At 37.1% G+C, this 16,703-nt stretch overlaps 2 protein-coding genes across 3 annotated transcripts; one reads left to right on the plus strand and one right to left on the minus strand.

Moving 5' to 3' along the window:
* Window positions 1–300: 300 nt before the first annotated feature.
* Window positions 301–8,951, plus strand: LOC112710408 (mitochondrial intermembrane space import and assembly protein 40 homolog). Of its 2 annotated transcripts, XR_003156831.3 has the most exons (5): window positions 308–661; window positions 776–813; window positions 913–1,038; window positions 1,931–2,198; window positions 8,605–8,951. XR_003156831.3 is itself a non-coding variant. In XM_025762605.3 (4 exons), the coding sequence occupies exons 1-4, from the start codon at window positions 535–537 to the stop codon at window positions 2,108–2,110; spliced, it is 471 nt and encodes a 156-aa protein (XP_025618390.1). In that variant the 5' UTR covers window positions 301–534; the 3' UTR covers window positions 2,111–2,339. The 2 variants fall into 2 exon arrangements, 1 of the variants encoding a protein (XP_025618390.1); XM_025762605.3 differs by lacking the exon at window positions 8,605–8,951 and having other exon boundaries at window positions 301–661; window positions 1,931–2,339.
* Window positions 4,198–8,362, minus strand: LOC140175276 (putative disease resistance RPP13-like protein 2). Its single transcript, XM_072202526.1, has 2 exons — window positions 4,588–8,362; window positions 4,198–4,506 (listed from the first exon to the last, which is right to left on the minus strand). The coding sequence occupies exon 1, from the start codon at window positions 8,169–8,171 to the stop codon at window positions 4,593–4,595; it is 3,579 nt and encodes a 1,192-aa protein (XP_072058627.1). The 5' UTR covers window positions 8,172–8,362; the 3' UTR covers window positions 4,198–4,506; window positions 4,588–4,592.
* Window positions 8,952–16,703: the final 7,752 nt, after the last annotated feature.

A 16,703-nucleotide genomic window follows, 5' to 3' on the forward strand; every position in this document is an offset into this window, starting at 1 on the left:
GCGGCGCGGAGAAAGATTGAGCGAAAGAGGTGGTTGGTTGGATTTTTTACAGTCATTTAGGCAATTTGGCTAGAGAAAAATGATCGAGTATTCAATAATCATGGCTCAGGAGTTGTGGAAATAATCAACAAATCCTTCATGTTCTCTGACGAGTGGCTTGGTGGTATTCTCTCTAGTTGTTGATGGCAATGCCAAAGATGACCAAGGGTTGATATTACTATTGGGGTTAGTAGTAACGTGTGTAATTTGCTTTTAATTTCTGTTCTTGACTATTGTTACTCCATTGTGCTGTGTTGAGTTGAGTGTGTTTTAATTAAAAAAAATTTATTTTGATCTGATTTATTTTTGGCTTAAAGTTAAGAATTAAAATTCTCACAAAAATTTAAATTATATATTTTTTAAATTTTAAAATAAGAAAAAGAATCCAATTCTGAATAGAATTCTAGTGTTTTCCAAACACAGTTAACAAGGATTCAAGGAAGGTGGTTATTCAAACTCAACTGCGATAACTAATCATCAATCAAGTTTCAGAGCATGGGTCTAGCTCAAAGCGCCGAAGCTGCGGCACACGTCACCCAAACCCAAATCCAAACCCAAACCTCAACCCAGACCTCAACCTCGAACAATTCTAATTCCACTTCCCTCGATTCCGTTCTTGCAGGTTCTTTCACTTTTTCGTTCATTGATTGCACTCTTTCTATTTTATTATTCTTTTATGCCTTTCAACTGTTTGTGTAAATGCCTTAAACCTGTGTCTTCGTTCGTTTTGTTACAGAAGCTGCGGCATATGGAAACAACGATGACACTGAAGAGGTTTGTACTTTCTTTTCTGATAATCTCATGAATTGACATGCCAATGAGCGAATGGAAGTGCTGAAAATTGTGCCCTCTTTTGTGTAATTTTCTGTTCAGTCTATTGAGGCGAAGGCTCAGAGAGCTCTAGAATGTCCTTGCATTGCTGACTTGCGAACTGGTCCCTGCGGCTTCCAGTTCTCGGAGGCGTTTCTCTGTTTTCTAAAGAGCACTGCTGAAGAAAAGGTAAGTTCCAAACATGTCTGTCATATATGTATTCCTATATAAATCTAAGCAACTTTACAAACCAGGTCTAAGTAACCCTGTTAGCATGTAATGATGGATTTATTACTTCATAGTTTGTGCCATTTTATTTAATTGTTTTTTATTCCTTTTTAGAGCTTTATTTAGTTGTTTACATTGGTCGAGGATGTACAAGTTTGGAATTAACAAAGTGTGTTTTGCGGTTAATGTGACAGTAATTAGTTATCATCATATAATTTGTGTTCGGCCGTATATCTTATTGTTAGTATTATGATAATGATAATCAATATAATTGCAATTAGCAGCGATATACATGTTAACCAGATTTTATTAGAACTATTTAGTGTTGAATAAATAAGCATTTTTCTTCAGTTATGATTTTTGTTTCTTTTAAATATAAGAGCTTGTGATAAGTATGATATATCAACTATGCTAGATGTATACAAAAATCGGCTATCTGTATAAAATACATGTTGAAATACAAAATGCACATTAAAAATGAGTTAAACAATACATGTATTCATTCATACACAAATACATGATGGCTAATTTGGTAGTTCATTTTTGGTATGCACATAGCATTTTTTGATGATCAACAATATCTTTAACGTTAGTAGGTGAGAAGTGAATCTAAACTCTAGGCTTTATGTATTTAATTTGGGCTCTTCATATAATCATATTGCTGATGTCATGTTGCAGAAACACATTGGGTACATCACATACATGCATAATTGTTGAACCCCATTTTAATTGTGAACTTACATGTTTTTGTCTTGAATTTCATTATTTTGTGCAAATGGTCAAGATTCAAAATTTTTTTAATTTATATATTATTGACAAGGGTTGATGTATGAAATGCAATCCTCTTTTGTAGGGATCAGACTGCGTAAGTCCATTTGTCGCCCTGCAGAGCTGCATCAAGGCCAACCCAAATGCATTTTCTAAAGATGTTCTAGGTGAAGATGAAAGTGAGAAGCCTGAATCAACGCAGGAATATAAGATACTTCCTCCACAATGGTCTAGGGAGCCACAAAGTCCAAAATCCAGGCTTTAAGAGAAGAGTTTGATTCTCTCCATTGCGGTTCAGATAGAAGTACACGCAAAGTTCATTTTAAATTTACCTTTATCCTAATAGTCAAAAGGTAGATAGACAATCTTCTTATAATTCTTCATGTTGTGCACTTCTATTTTCTGATTAAAATATATAATTGCTTTTCTGTACCACATCTGCAATAACTTAGTGGTTAAACTTTTCTTAATAAAAAATTGGCATCCTTTATTCTCTTCTAGATAGTCATTGAAATCTAAGATCTGCATGGATTTGGCCCAAAAAGAAAAACAAAGAAAAAAGAAAATTCCCTCTCCAGTTTGATTCATGTTATCATTTAATTATGAAACAGAAGTTAAAAAATGTTGCCTAATTAAGTGATGGGAAAAGGGAAAGAAAGAATCAAAATATATGCAGTTTGATAGCATAGGTTACATAATGATGCAACAATGATTAGAGTTGCCTATGAAATACTATAGATGCTTGTAGATTGTGATCCCTAAATTGGAAAAGGTGGTTGGAAGCTTAAATGTTAAACTACATAGAATCAATCATCTTTGTCTCCTTTCCTCCGGATTCTATCTTATTCTTTCTTACACTCCTCCTGTTTTGTCATTCACATATTTTCTGGTCTATAACTACTGATGAGACCAAAGGAGATTCAGATTTTAACGGTTCAAATCTATATATATTTTACCAGAAGACATGAAAACCCTTATAATTCATATAGTCAGTTCCATCTGATGGGATATGGCTTTGTTGTTGTCATATCCTTTTAACAAGTGGCCAACAGAAAAGAGAAGAATTTGTGGCGGCCCTTGAAGAACCCTACAAGGTTGCCACCTGCCACATCATCTTCTTTGTTGTCATGCCATCTTTGTTGTAGCCGTTTTCCTTATTGACTGTGTCACCAACCTCAACCACTCCTCCATCCTTGTTGTAGCAATCTTTGTCATCTTTAAATTGCCGGAGAGTGAAGGAAGAAGAAAGGCTGAATGTGCCTAGTAGTGTGTAATTAGTCATCTCCCCTCCATCTCTTGGTTTTGGGTTGTTACTGCTGAGGCTTGCCAAAAGATGAAGGTTGTTTCTGGGTACAGTGTGCAGTTATTGTGTTAATGAGAAACTGGAATAAGGAGGTATTTTGATGATTCTCTCTGGGTGTGTTTGGAAGCAAAATATTTAGAATTGAATTGATTTGAATTGAATTGAATGTTAATTAAATATTGTGTTTGGGATAAATGACATAAATTGAGAATACAAATCAAGTTTGTGTTTGGATAGTAAATTACTTAGAACTGATTGATTTAAGAGTAGGATTTTACATTTTTATCATTGAACTGATTGATTTAAGAGTAGGATTTTACATTTTTATCATTTACTTTTCAATTATTACATAATCCTCCGCCACTGTTGATGTGACACTGGCCGCTTGAGGTTGGCCGATAGTCCGCTGGAGTTGGATGGTGGTCAGTGGTATCAGTTGGGGCTTGGTCGACAGTCGGTTGGCAGTTGGCCTTGACTGTCTACTGGCCAGGGTATATGTGTAATAATAAATGTAAAATTAGTCAAAATGGAAGTACCTTATACTTTAACTAAGAGGTCCAGAATAAGTCTTGGAAATAGGAAAATATAGTTATTTATGGATTATATATGTTGTTGAAGTATGTTTTCAAAGAAGAAAAGGTCGTGCACCAAACTTCTTCCATATTCCCATTATATACCTTTTCAATAGTAAATAATTTATTTGAATCATCTTAAAAGTTACATTCTTTCGTATGTTCAATACATAAATACATTGATACATTGGCTTCCTAGCCTGGTGGAGTTGATAGAAATTACTTCATCTCCTTGAAGAACAGCAAGGTTTATCTAAGTAAAATAGAGAATTTGGTTTTGGTAACTTTTGCTTCATTCCCGACCTTCTCTTTCGTTCACATTTTAAACATTCAAAAAATTTATCATTAAGATATAAGTTGCTGATATTATCATTAGTATTTTTTAATAACTCGTGGATAACAATGCAATCCATGATATTTCTAAATCCTCTAGGAATTTCATCAATAAGATAATACAAACTTGTAAACGAAGAAATTGCCTTAACTCTTCCAACATAGCAATGCAACTATGCAATAATATAGATATTATTCCATGACCTTTTAGTCATGTAGATCAACACCTCAAAAATAACAACCAAATTAAACAGAAATAATGGTGCAGCAGTTTGAGAAGTACATTGAAAGCCTTAATGACTGAAGAAACCTCCACTTATTCTTAAAGCTAACAAAGCCTGGGAAGGAGGTGAAACATGGAGAACTGAAAATACTGATTCATCAAAACAGTAGTCTCTTCTTGCCTGCTTTTTGGACAGATACAAATCTGAATAACGAAGAGCAAGAGGAAGCCTGTGACAAGTTAGAGTGAGAAGTTAGGTATCATTATGAACAGATTCAGAGAGAAGAGTGGGTGGGGAGTCAGAAACGTACCTGTTTTACTTGAAGGGTGAGATACGAACGTCTGGTGATAATATCTTCTTCTTATAACTACTCAAAATTTCTCTCATGAATGTGTTTGACATTTTATGTAACTTGATCAATTGAATATTCCCCAAGTACTTCAATCCTGTGGGAACTGCTAACTTTTCACATGACCGTGCTTCAAATTCCCTGAGGCTAGGCATTGCTCCTTCTTTCACATTCCATTCCTCCAGATTCCTTAAATTCCAAAATCTTAGCACTAGAAGTTTTGGAAAGCTCCCTGGGTTACAAAGCATGCTTTTTCCATGATAAGAGTCAGCATAGAAACACAAGGACTCAAGCTTCTCCAGGCTCTGCAATAGTTGCATAGGATCCTGACTGTCTTGCAGCTTTGAAGCTGACAATGTGAGATTAATAAGATTTTGTGGGAGGTGATTCATGCGAAGACCATTTTCTAATTTCCCATACAATTGCAGGGATGCGAGCTTCTCCAGCTTTGATATATCTCTCAATATTAGCTTTTCAGGTTCACCCATTTCATTTACTGATCTAAGTCTGAGCGACTCAAGCTGGTTCAGCTGCACAATCTTCTTGGCTAGTGTATCTTGTTCTTCTGCTTTTAACTGGAAGGCCAATTTCAATTTCCCAAGATTCTTCAGCCTTTGAAAGTCAAAAAGAAGAGGGCACCTCCCATATATGAACACACCCCATAATCTGTAAAGATTATGCTGAAAGTTTCCACTTGGCCTACCCTCAAGTCTACTGCGATAGTCTTGGTTCAGATATAAGTTCTTCAATTTCTTCAATTTCCAGATGAAGCTGGGGAATACACGGATGCATGTATGCTTTACATCAAGTGTTTCCAGGTTCTCTAGTTTGCATATGAATGTTGGGAACTCCTCCAAGTAAGTCCATCTTAATCCAAGATACTTGAGATGAATCAACATACCTAGAGTATCTGGCAACTGTGGTCTGAATACGCGTTCTAGATCAAGAACACTGATTTCCATGAATTGCTCATTTGCAATGCCTGTTGAGAGGATCCTCCCTATGTGTTCTCCTGGCTTACATCCCTCACGTTTGTCAAAGAAGAAAACAGATAGGGGAATTTTTTTCTTGCTGAATACATTTGCTGCATTTGCATCAAGACCACGATCGTCAAAGCGGTAGGCAAATCGCCGCTCTACATGTGTACCTGAGTACTGGCTATGGCTTGTTTTGTCAGCCAATATGATCTCTCTGAGCATACTTGGCAAGCGATATGTCTTAATCTTCCCATTAGACTTCAGTGCCACTGCTTGAATCATGTTGCATTTGTTCAAGTTTTCTAAATATGTTTCTGCTGTGGCTTCTAATGTTTCTTGGTTGTCATCCCTTTGTTTCACCAATCCTTCTTCTATCCATAGATTGACTAATCTCCTGACCGGGATTTCAAAGTCTGCAGGGAAGAGTGTCATGTAGTAGAGACAGTCGCTCAAAGTTTCATTCAGTTCTTGATTGGTATTCACCCAAGCTTGTAGCCATCGAATATTCTGATGGCCATGATTGATTTGACGAAGCAGTGGCCGCAAGTTATCTTCTGTAATGCTGCCTTTCACTGACAATAGAAACCCAATAGAAACAATAAGCAGTGGTAAGCCCCCGCATCTGCCCACCACTTTCTTGGCAAGCTTTTCCTCTTGAGAATTTTCTTTGGGCTTTACAGTCATGGTCACCTTCTGAAACAGTGCCCAACTTTCGTCTTTTGTCATTAATCTAATTTGGTGAGGGCCGCCACATGTGTCGGCATACGAAGCTATGTTGTTTAAGGGTGTTGTGAGCAATATTCTGCTTCTATTTGTCATTCCAGTCTCTGATATCAGTTCCTTTTTGTATTTATCAAAATCATCCTTTTTTGAGATGTTATCCAGGACAATAAGGCCTCGCTTCCCTTTCAAGTGATCACGTACCTCTGTGATGGACAATGCCTGGTGGTCTATGGTTCCATCCTGTTTCATCAGCAGAACTTTTACTTTGGAGGTAGTTCCATCGGCCACCCAGACACGGACGGGGAAGTAGTTTATAACATCTTTATTGTAAAAGATTGCCTTTGCCAGAGTTGTCTTCCCCACCCCCTTCATCCCCACAATGGAAAGTGTCAAAAGATTACCACTGCTGGTGGTCAGCTTGGAGACCAATTCTTTTGCAACATTTTTCGTAGCAGGAATTGAGGGTGAGTTCTGCCTCTTGGTATAACAATTTTTTACTATTTTCTGAAGCAGATCCGTTGCCTTTAATATTTGCTGAAGCTCCGGATTGTTCATTTTCTCTTTTAGGAAATTGGACACTGATTGGTCCACCTCCTGACTAATTGACTTTAAGTGCTCCAAGCATGCTTTTCTTACAGCTGTTTCTTCCCTCCTTCCTCGAAGCTCCTTATTCATTTCCTCTAATTGATGATACAGCGAGTTCATTGGCTCTTGCTTTGAGCCACTTTGGTCTAGCTTGATACGGATGCTATTCACAGTTGACGTGATTTCATCATCATCTGCATTCTGAAATGGTAATTCAGACTCCATTGCATCGCTATCAATGAAATCAAATTTCCATTTGCTCTTTGTATCAAGGAGATTATGGAATTCATCGACAATGCGTTCCATGTCCTCTTCGAATTGAGTTGTTTTAATGGGGATGCCATTGAAGTATTTCTTAAACATTGTCCCTACTATGGGGATGCCTCTTATGCTGCCAAAATATGATACCCACCATGAGTAGGCGCTGATGAGGTCTTCAGCTTCTGCAATTAGCATTTTAGCTTGTCCTTTCCAGAGATTTTCTGTGTTAGTTTCCAACTGCAGCTGACTTAATTCATTTGTGAAAGCATGCAGTGGAAGCAACAGATGTACAGACCGTCTCTTTTCCATGCCTGAAAATAGATCATTGCTCTTTCTCATCAATTCATTAATGCTAGTAGAAGGCTTCCGTTGCTTTTGATCTTCTTTGTCGTCTTCAGTTTTGACTGTCTTTTGGCTCTCCTCAGCTGCATATTGATCCAGCAAACTTCTATTCCTCAACCGTGACTTCTGCATGGAGTCATAGATGTCCTTGGCATCTTTATCCTTATTTTCAAGATGACCTTCCACCGATGTTTTAACTCTATCTATTTGATGAAAAACATCTCTGATGGATATCAATCTAAGGATAGCCGTAAAACAACCAGGAATCCTTGTTTGGCTCTGTTTTTTGTAGTTTTTGATACAGGCATCTGCATCACTGACCAGTGTCTTTGTTGAATTTACCCAAAGACTTTCTTCCTTGCTTAGCCACAGATTAATTTCAGATAGATCTTCTGAACCCCAGAATTCACGGCCTCGTGATCTTAAGTTGTCTGCTTCCTCGGTAAGTTGATAATGGTCATCTTTCAGAGCTTCCAGGAATGACAATTTGTTCTCTATCCATTTAACCTTTCCTTTGTAGTATTTGAGCCAACAATCATACCACAAAGAAATACCAAACCAACCAATTATCAACGACCAGAGAATCCACTTCACATAGAAACTGGTGTTGTCTTCCTCTGGCTGAATGCAATCGGAAGTCTTTGAATGATTGAGCATCTTCAGTAAGTGTTTCTTCCGAAGACAAGCAGAATGGCTGCTCGTCACTTCTGTTGATGGCTTGTGCCTCCCGTGTTTTGTGAGACAAGGCTGTCTGCCTCCAGATGCTTATTTGGAAATGGTTGATTTTTCTGTGGTGTTTTTGCAAAATTTTTCAAGGTGTCAAGTTAGCAGATAGCATAGCATAGTATGTTGACAAAAGTGTGGGAGTTAGTAGTATGCGTGCATCTCTTGTTTCTTTTCTTGTCTTTTTAATTTTTAAATATAGATTATTAATGTCTGTTGGTGGAAACAGCCCCTGATCTAATTATCAGGTTAGGCTGCGTACATTATACCCTTTGGATGCAGGCTTGCTTCTGCACCGAGCTGCCCTTTTAGATTATTAATGTCTGTTGGATCTCCTAATCTGAATAGTGGAATTTTTTTATTTCAGGTCATGCAATTATTTCAGCCTTTGTTTATGGATCATTTCGTCTTTGTTTATGATAGCTATGAAAGTAACAGAGTCAACAGAGAACTACGGGATCCATGCACATCTAACAATAAGTCCACACATTTTGTTATCTAGTGATATTTTTATAATCTTGAGATAGATGCCAAGATTCAAGCTCTTTTTTTTTTTTTTTCATGCATGTACTAGGTTAGATAAATATTTTCTCTCACCGTGACGGTGCTTAAGGTGTCTGGACCAAGTGTTGAGCAGGAATTAGAATTCCAGCTAAAGAACAAGTTAAATGTTTCACAAATCACAAATGAGAATTTCTGCATTGGATATAGAAACATAGATAGATGGAATTACCAAGCGTACATCATTTAAAAAAAAAAAAATCATATAATCTTGCTTTAAGTAGCTCTAGCATAGAGATATGATACTTGAGCATCCAAAAGTTGTGTGCCTATGGACACCTAACCCAATCGAATGACACAATTAAGAGCTTGGGTGTTAGAGTACCTAGAAAAGTTGATAAGATGAATAATGCGTCAACAATTAATTTAAAGATAGAAAAATCAGAAAGCCTGGAGGTGAAACAATTCACATAGAAGGTGAATACTTCCATGCATATGGATATCATACATAAAGAAAACACTTAAAATTTTGATTAATGGATGTTGAAGGCTTAGTTATCATATTCTCAGGGTCAGGGAGCACGCTAAGGGTCTTACGGGTTACTTTTTTTCCTTCACAATAGATGGCTTCCCTTACTTCTCTGGGCATACTAAATGGAATAAGAAAATATCACGGCTACAATTTTCTTCAAGATTGGAAACCTTTTTAAGTATATGATCTGCTTTACATCGAAGGATCTCCATAGGACTTCTAAGTGATTTAAGATTTGGTCACCTTTATTGTATTCATTTTCTCAGAAATATGGCCCTTAATAGAGAAATGATAATGCCACTCTTATTTTAATTATTTTTTTTATAAATTTATACAAATATACAATGTAAAAATATTATGAGAAGTAACGTTATAAAAAATGAGAGTGGCTTTTACCGATTCCTTTATTATTACTGTAAGGGCCAGTTTGACTAAACTTCTTAAATAAGTTCTTTTGAAAAAGGAGTTTAAAATATAAGGACTTTTATTAATAATAACTTTTAAATAAGTTATTTTGAGTTTGGATAGTTATAATAGAAGTCCTTGTTTTAAAGTTGTGCATTAAATAAGAGTGATAAAATAGCTTTTGGAAATAGGAGAAGTATCAGTATGAAAGAGCCTAGCAGCGGAAACGACAACAATGTCCAACACAAGAACAATATGGAAGCACTCACAACACAATATGGCAGCAACTATAACAAGCAAATATAGCAAGTAAAGCAATAACAAGAACACACCGAGATTTTAACGTGGAAAACCCCCTCAACGTGAGAGGTAAAAACCACGGGTCGTCCAGACCAATGAAATAACTCCACTATAATCAAATGAGGTACAAGAGAGTCTCAAACAAAACACAAAAAAATGTGCAAATAACCAGCCAAAACATCAATGCACCAAAGCTCACAAATAATAGGCAAGAAGATGAAATATACCCAAAAAACAGAGCTGATGTCGAAGCCAATTTCTCCCTCTGCAGACCTCCAATTAAAATCTTCACCGTTCAGAATGAAGAACAAGATGTGAAGAATCTACAGTCCAAATTTCACGTCGATCCAACGGTGAAAGAATGAGAAACTGCCGTTCCAAAATTGCTGCTCTGTGTAAAACCGGGAAACCTAATTTCTCTCTTGCGAAACCAATTTCTCCTACTGCAAACCTCCAATCAACATCTTCACCGATCAGAATGAAGAACAAGATGATAAGAACACGCAGTTTAAATTTCAAGCCGATCCAACGGTGAACAACTGAGAAACTGCCATTTGAAATTTACTGCTTTGGGCAAAAATGGGAATTCTGTTTTTCCCTCTTCTCTCTCACTTGGTGGCTATTCTCTCTCTCTCAAAAAACCTCAAAAAACTAAATTAGGGTTGTGACACTAGGGTGAAAGAATACACCCCCAAAATGTTGGGCTTGGGCCTCACAAAGGAGAGAAAAACCCAACAAATCTCCCCCTTCTCGACTAGGTGGAGGCCTTCGCCATTCCGGCGATCAAACAACATGTTTCAAACTTTTCTCTTGACAATGCTTTTGTCATCATATCAGCACCATTGTCATCAGTGTGAACTTTCTCAAGTTCCAACAACTTAGAATCTAACACATCCCGTATCCAGTGATACCTAACATCGATATGTTTAGATCTTGGATGAAAAGTAGAATTCTTGGCAAGATGAATAGCACTTTGGCTATCACACAACAAGACATAACGGTCTTGCTTAAAACCAAGTGCTGCAAGAAACTTCTTCATCCACAACAACTCTTTACATGCTTCAGTTGCTGCAATAAACTCTGCCTCTGTGGTAGAAAGTGCAACACACTTTTGTAGCCTTGACTGCCATGAAATAGCTCCCCCTGCAAACTTGACCAAATAACCTGAAGTAGACTTTCGAGAATCAATATCTCCTGCCATGTCTGCATCAGTAAAGCCAACTAGCAAAGGTTTCTCACCACCAAAACTCAAACTCAAGTTAGTTGTACCTTTGAGATATCTCATAATCCATTTAACAGCATTCCAATGTTCTTTACCTGGATTAGAGAGAAAACGACTCACTGTACCAACCGCATGAGCAATGTCTGGTCTAGTACACACCATAGCATACATCAAGCTTCCAACAGCTGAGGCATAAGGAATTTCATCCATTGCTTGTTTCTCCTCATCAGTGGTTGGACACTGCTTGGTACTCAACTTAAAATGAGGAGCAAAAGAACTAGCAACACATTTGGCATCATTCATGCCAAACCTTTGAAGCACCTTCTTTATGTACTTCTCCTGTGACAAATAAAGCTTCTTGGAATCTCTATAACGAGTAATAGTCATGCCCAAAATCTGTTTGGCAGGACCCAAGTCCTTCATAGCAAAGAACCTGCTCAACTGTTTCTTCAACTCATTAATCCTCAAAGCATTCTTGCCCACAATCAAAATATCATCCACATAAAGCAAAAGAATGATAAAATCATCATCAGAAAATTTTTGCACAAATACACAATGATCTGAAGTTGTCTTACGGTAACCATGCTTCCCCATAACAGATTCAAACTTCTTGTACCACTGTCTTGGAGCTTGCTTCAACCCATAAAGACTCTTCTTAAGCTTGCACACAAAATCTTCCTTTCCTTTAACAAGAAAGCCCTCCGGTTGCTCCATGTAGATCTCCTTATCTAAATCACCATGAAGAAAAGCTGTCTTCACATCCATTTGCTCAATCTCCAAATCAAGAGATGCTGCTAATCCAAGCACAGCACGAATGGATGACATCCTCACAACAGGAGAAAAGATCTCCTCATAATCAACACCTTTTCTCTGGCTAAAACCTCTAACAACCAATCTAGCCTTATACCGAGGCATAGAATTGTGTTCTTCATTCTTGATTCTGAATACCCATTTGTTCTTCAAAACTCGCATACCCTTCGGTAGCTTCACCAACTCATAGGTATCATTCTCAAGCAAGGACTTCATTTCTTCTTGCATAGCTTTAAGCCATTGAGCTTTGCTTTCATCTTCAACAGCCTCTTCAAAGCATTCAGGTTCTCCCCCATCAGTCAACAAAACAAACTCATGTGGAGAATACCTTGATGAAGGCTTCCTCTCTCTTGTAGACCTTCTGAGTGCATTTGCAGGAATTTCCAAAGCTGGTTCTTCATCTTGATCATCATCACCAACTTCATCAAGTATCGGATCAACTGTTCCATCTTCACCTGCACTTGTATCATGCTCATTATTTTGAGCTTCAACTCTACCATCTTCTACCATAGGCATAGAGGGAGTAATATCCAGCTCAGAAAAATCATCACTAGGCTGAACCATTGGCTTCTCCGCATGATCAACATCCTTCAATGTTTGGTCTTCAACAAAGACAACATCTCTACTTCGAATCACCTTCTTGTTAACAGGATCATAAAACCTGTAACCAAACTCATCCATGCCATAGCCAATAAAAATACACTGCCTAGTCTTTACATCAAGTTTAGATCTCTCATCTTTAGGAATATGAACAAAAGCTTTACATCCAAAGACTCTTAAATGATCATAAGAAACATCATTACCTGACCATACCTTCTCTGGCACTTCAAATTGCAAGGGAACACATGGTGTCCGGTTCAAGACATGAACAACAGTGCTCAAAGCTTCACCCCAAAAGGATTTTGCCAATCCAGATTGTGACAACAAGCACCTAACTCTTTCAACCAGTGTTCTATTCATCCTTTCAGCCAAGCCATTCAACTGAGGAGTCTTTGGAGGAGTCTTCTGATGTCTTATACCATGCTCTTTACAATAAGCATCAAATGGACCTGAGTACTCACCACCATTGTCAGTACGAATGCATTTCAACTTCTTCCCAGTTTCTCTTTCAACAGAAGCTTGAAATTGCTTGAACACATTCAAAACTTGATCTTTGGTCTTCAAAGTGTAAACCCATAATTTTCTAGAATAATCATCAATAAAGGTTACAAAATAGATAGACCCTCCAAGTGTTCTTGTCTTCATCGGCCCACATACATCAGAATGCACCAAGTCAAGTATCTCCGGCTTCCTTGAAGGTGGATGGCTCTTAAAAGAGACCCTGTTTTGTTTTCCAGCAAAACAATGATTGCACTTTTGCAAAGCAACCTTACAACCAGATAAAAGATTCCTCTTGGATAACATATTCATGCCTTTCTCACTCATATGACATAATCTCTTATGCCATAAATCAGTTTCATCAACAAACTCAGCAGCATTAACAACATCTTTCACAATCTTTGCTTGAGTTAAATAAAGAGTAGAGTGTCTTGTACCTCTAGCAACAACCATGGAACCCTTGGTGAGCTTCCAGCTATCACGAGAAAATGAGCTATCCAAGTCTTCATCACACAACTTACCAACAGAAAGTAAGTTCAACCGAATATCCGGAACATGCTTCACACGCTTCAAAGTCAATTTGGTACCGTTGGAGGTTTCTAAACAAACCTGTCCAACACCAGCACATTTTGCAATACCTTGATGAGCCATTTTCACATCACCAAAATCACCAGGAGTATAGGACGTAAACAAATCCCTCCTAGATGTAACATGAATAGAAGCACCGCTATCAATCACCCAACTAGTGCTATTATCAACAAGGTTAACAGATTCAAACTCCTCAACAACAAGAAAATCATCATGAGTTACATTAACCTTGTCTTCCTTGTTACCATCATCTTTATTTGTGCTCTTGTCTTTACTTGCCTTGGCTTTCTCCTTCTTTAGCTGCCAACAAAATCTCTTCACATGTCCCTTTTGACCACAATGATGACACTCAATATTCTTATACTTTTCTCGAGACTTGCTTCTGCTTTGATCTCTACCTTTAGGACCTCGACTTTTGCTTCTCCCCCTAGACTCAGAAACAAGAACATCTGAATGTGTAGTCGATGTACCTTGTGACTTTCTTCTCATCTCTTCATTCAAAACACTACTCTTGGCAAGATCCATAGAGATTACACCATCAGGAGCAGAATTGGACAATGACATTCTGAGAATTTCCCACGAGTCTGGTAAGGAGCCAAGAAGTAACAATCCTTGAACCTCTTCATCAAACTTGATGCCCATGGAAGATAACTGATTCATAATTCCTTGGAAATTATTCAAGTGATCTGTCATTGATGTCCCATCTGTATACTTCAAAGCCAACAACTGCTTGATCAAAAACATCTTGTTATTCCCAGTTTTCCGAGCATACAACTGTTCAAGCTTAATCCAAAGGGTCCGAGCATGTGTCTCTCCAATAATATGGTTCAACACATTATCGTCAACCCACTGCCTAATATATCCACAGACTTGTCTATGCAACAAAATCCAATCATCATCAGACTTATCATTAGGCTTCTCTGTACCAAAAACTGGTTGATGAAAATTTTTGACATAAAGCAAATCTTCCATCTTTGACTTCCACAAATCATAATTAGGACCATTAAGAGTGATCATCCTACTAGTATTAGTATTAGCTTCCATTGTTCACAGAATCACAAGCCCAGAAAAATACCAACAAGCTCTGATGCCAGTATGAAAGAGCCTAGCAGCGGAAACGACAACAATGTCCAACACAAGAACAATATGGAAGCACTCACAACACAATATGGCAGCAACTATAACAAGCAAATATAGCAAGTAAAGCAATAACAAGAACACACCGAGATTTTAACGTGGAAAACCCCCTCAACGTGAGAGGTAAAAACCACGGGTCGTCCAGACCAATGAAATAACTCCACTATAATCAAATGAGGTACAAGAGAGTCTCAAACAAAACACAAAAAAATGTGCAAATAACCAGCCAAAACATCAATGCACCAAAGCTCACAAATAATAGGCAAGAAGATGAAATATACCCAAAAAACAGAGCTGATGTCGAAGCCAATTTCTCCCTCTGCAGACCTCCAATTAAAATCTTCACCGTTCAGAATGAAGAACAAGATGTGAAGAATCTACAGTCCAAATTTCACGTCGATCCAACGGTGAAAGAATGAGAAACTGCCGTTCCAAAATTGCTGCTCTGTGTAAAACCGGGAAACCTAATTTCTCTCTTGCGAAACCAATTTCTCCTACTGCAAACCTCCAATCAACATCTTCACCGATCAGAATGAAGAACAAGATGATAAGAACACGCAGTTTAAATTTCAAGCCGATCCAACGGTGAACAACTGAGAAACTGCCATTTGAAATTTACTGCTTTGGGCAAAAATGGGAATTCTGTTTTTCCCTCTTCTCTCTCACTTGGTGGCTATTCTCTCTCTCTCAAAAAACCTCAAAAAACTAAATTAGGGTTGTGACACTAGGGTGAAAGAATACACCCCCAAAATGTTGGGCTTGGGCCTCACAAAGGAGAGAAAAACCCAACAGAAGTCACATTTTTTAACTTCTTCAAAAGCTCTTAAATAACTTTTTGAAAAGTTAAAAGTTTATCTAAAAAATTATACCAAACACATTAATGTAACTTTCTATAAGTCAAAAGTTGAAAAAAGTAACTTTTTGGTGTTTTCCAAACGGAGCCTAAATAGAAGTCGTACTTTCTTATAAGCTAATGTGACGAGGGAAGACTGAGTACGCATTTTAACCGGTGTCATAAAATCTTTATTTTTTAGTATAGATGTCACCTTGAACTTGTTAGCAAAAAGTCATCATGGGTTAGACAAAAAGAAAAAAAAAAGGAGTAGGGTTGGAAGTGAGTCGAGTTGGGTCGAGTTAGACCAAGCTCAAGCTCGACTCACTAAAATTGAGTTTGGCTCACGGCTTAACTCATTAACAATCGAGCCTATTTCTTAAGTTCAAGTTTGGCTCACCAAAAGCTCACGAGCTAACTCAAATAATAGAAATATAAATACATAATCTATAATTTTATATCAATAAATTATAACTTATATATTTTAAAAAATATTTGAAAAGAATAATTATTGTTTATCTATCAATAAATATAATTTTTTTTATTTATATCTTACATCAAAATTATATGTAATAAATAAATATAAAATTTTAAATAATTAAGATCATTAATATATATAATTATATATTACTATTTCATATGTATATATATAATATTAAAAATATAGACTAGATGCATATAAAATATGTGTATTAATAATTATATATATAATCGAGTCAACTCATAAGCTAATGAGCTGAGCTTATCCAAGTTCAAGCTTGCCTCATTTAATTTATAAGTTCAATTTCAAGCTCAAACTTAGCTCACCAGTTCATGAGCTTAGCTTATCGAACTATTAATTAGTCAAACTCAAACTGTTTCATAAACTGGTTTGACTCACTTCCAGTCCTAATTATGAGTAACGTATCTGCCTTTACCTTAATCTTTTGATTTGCTGTCGATGTCCTCTAAATTATTCAGGGTACATGTGATCAATGTTTGTCCATTAATTGAGATGGTTTCCTTTGATAAGGTTGTTGAGCTATACAGCCAGTAATTAAT

This window comes from Arachis hypogaea, chromosome 9, assembly GCF_003086295.3.
Source record: "Arachis hypogaea cultivar Tifrunner chromosome 9, arahy.Tifrunner.gnm2.J5K5, whole genome shotgun sequence".
Classification (NCBI taxonomy): Eukaryota; Viridiplantae; Streptophyta; class Magnoliopsida; order Fabales; family Fabaceae; genus Arachis; species Arachis hypogaea.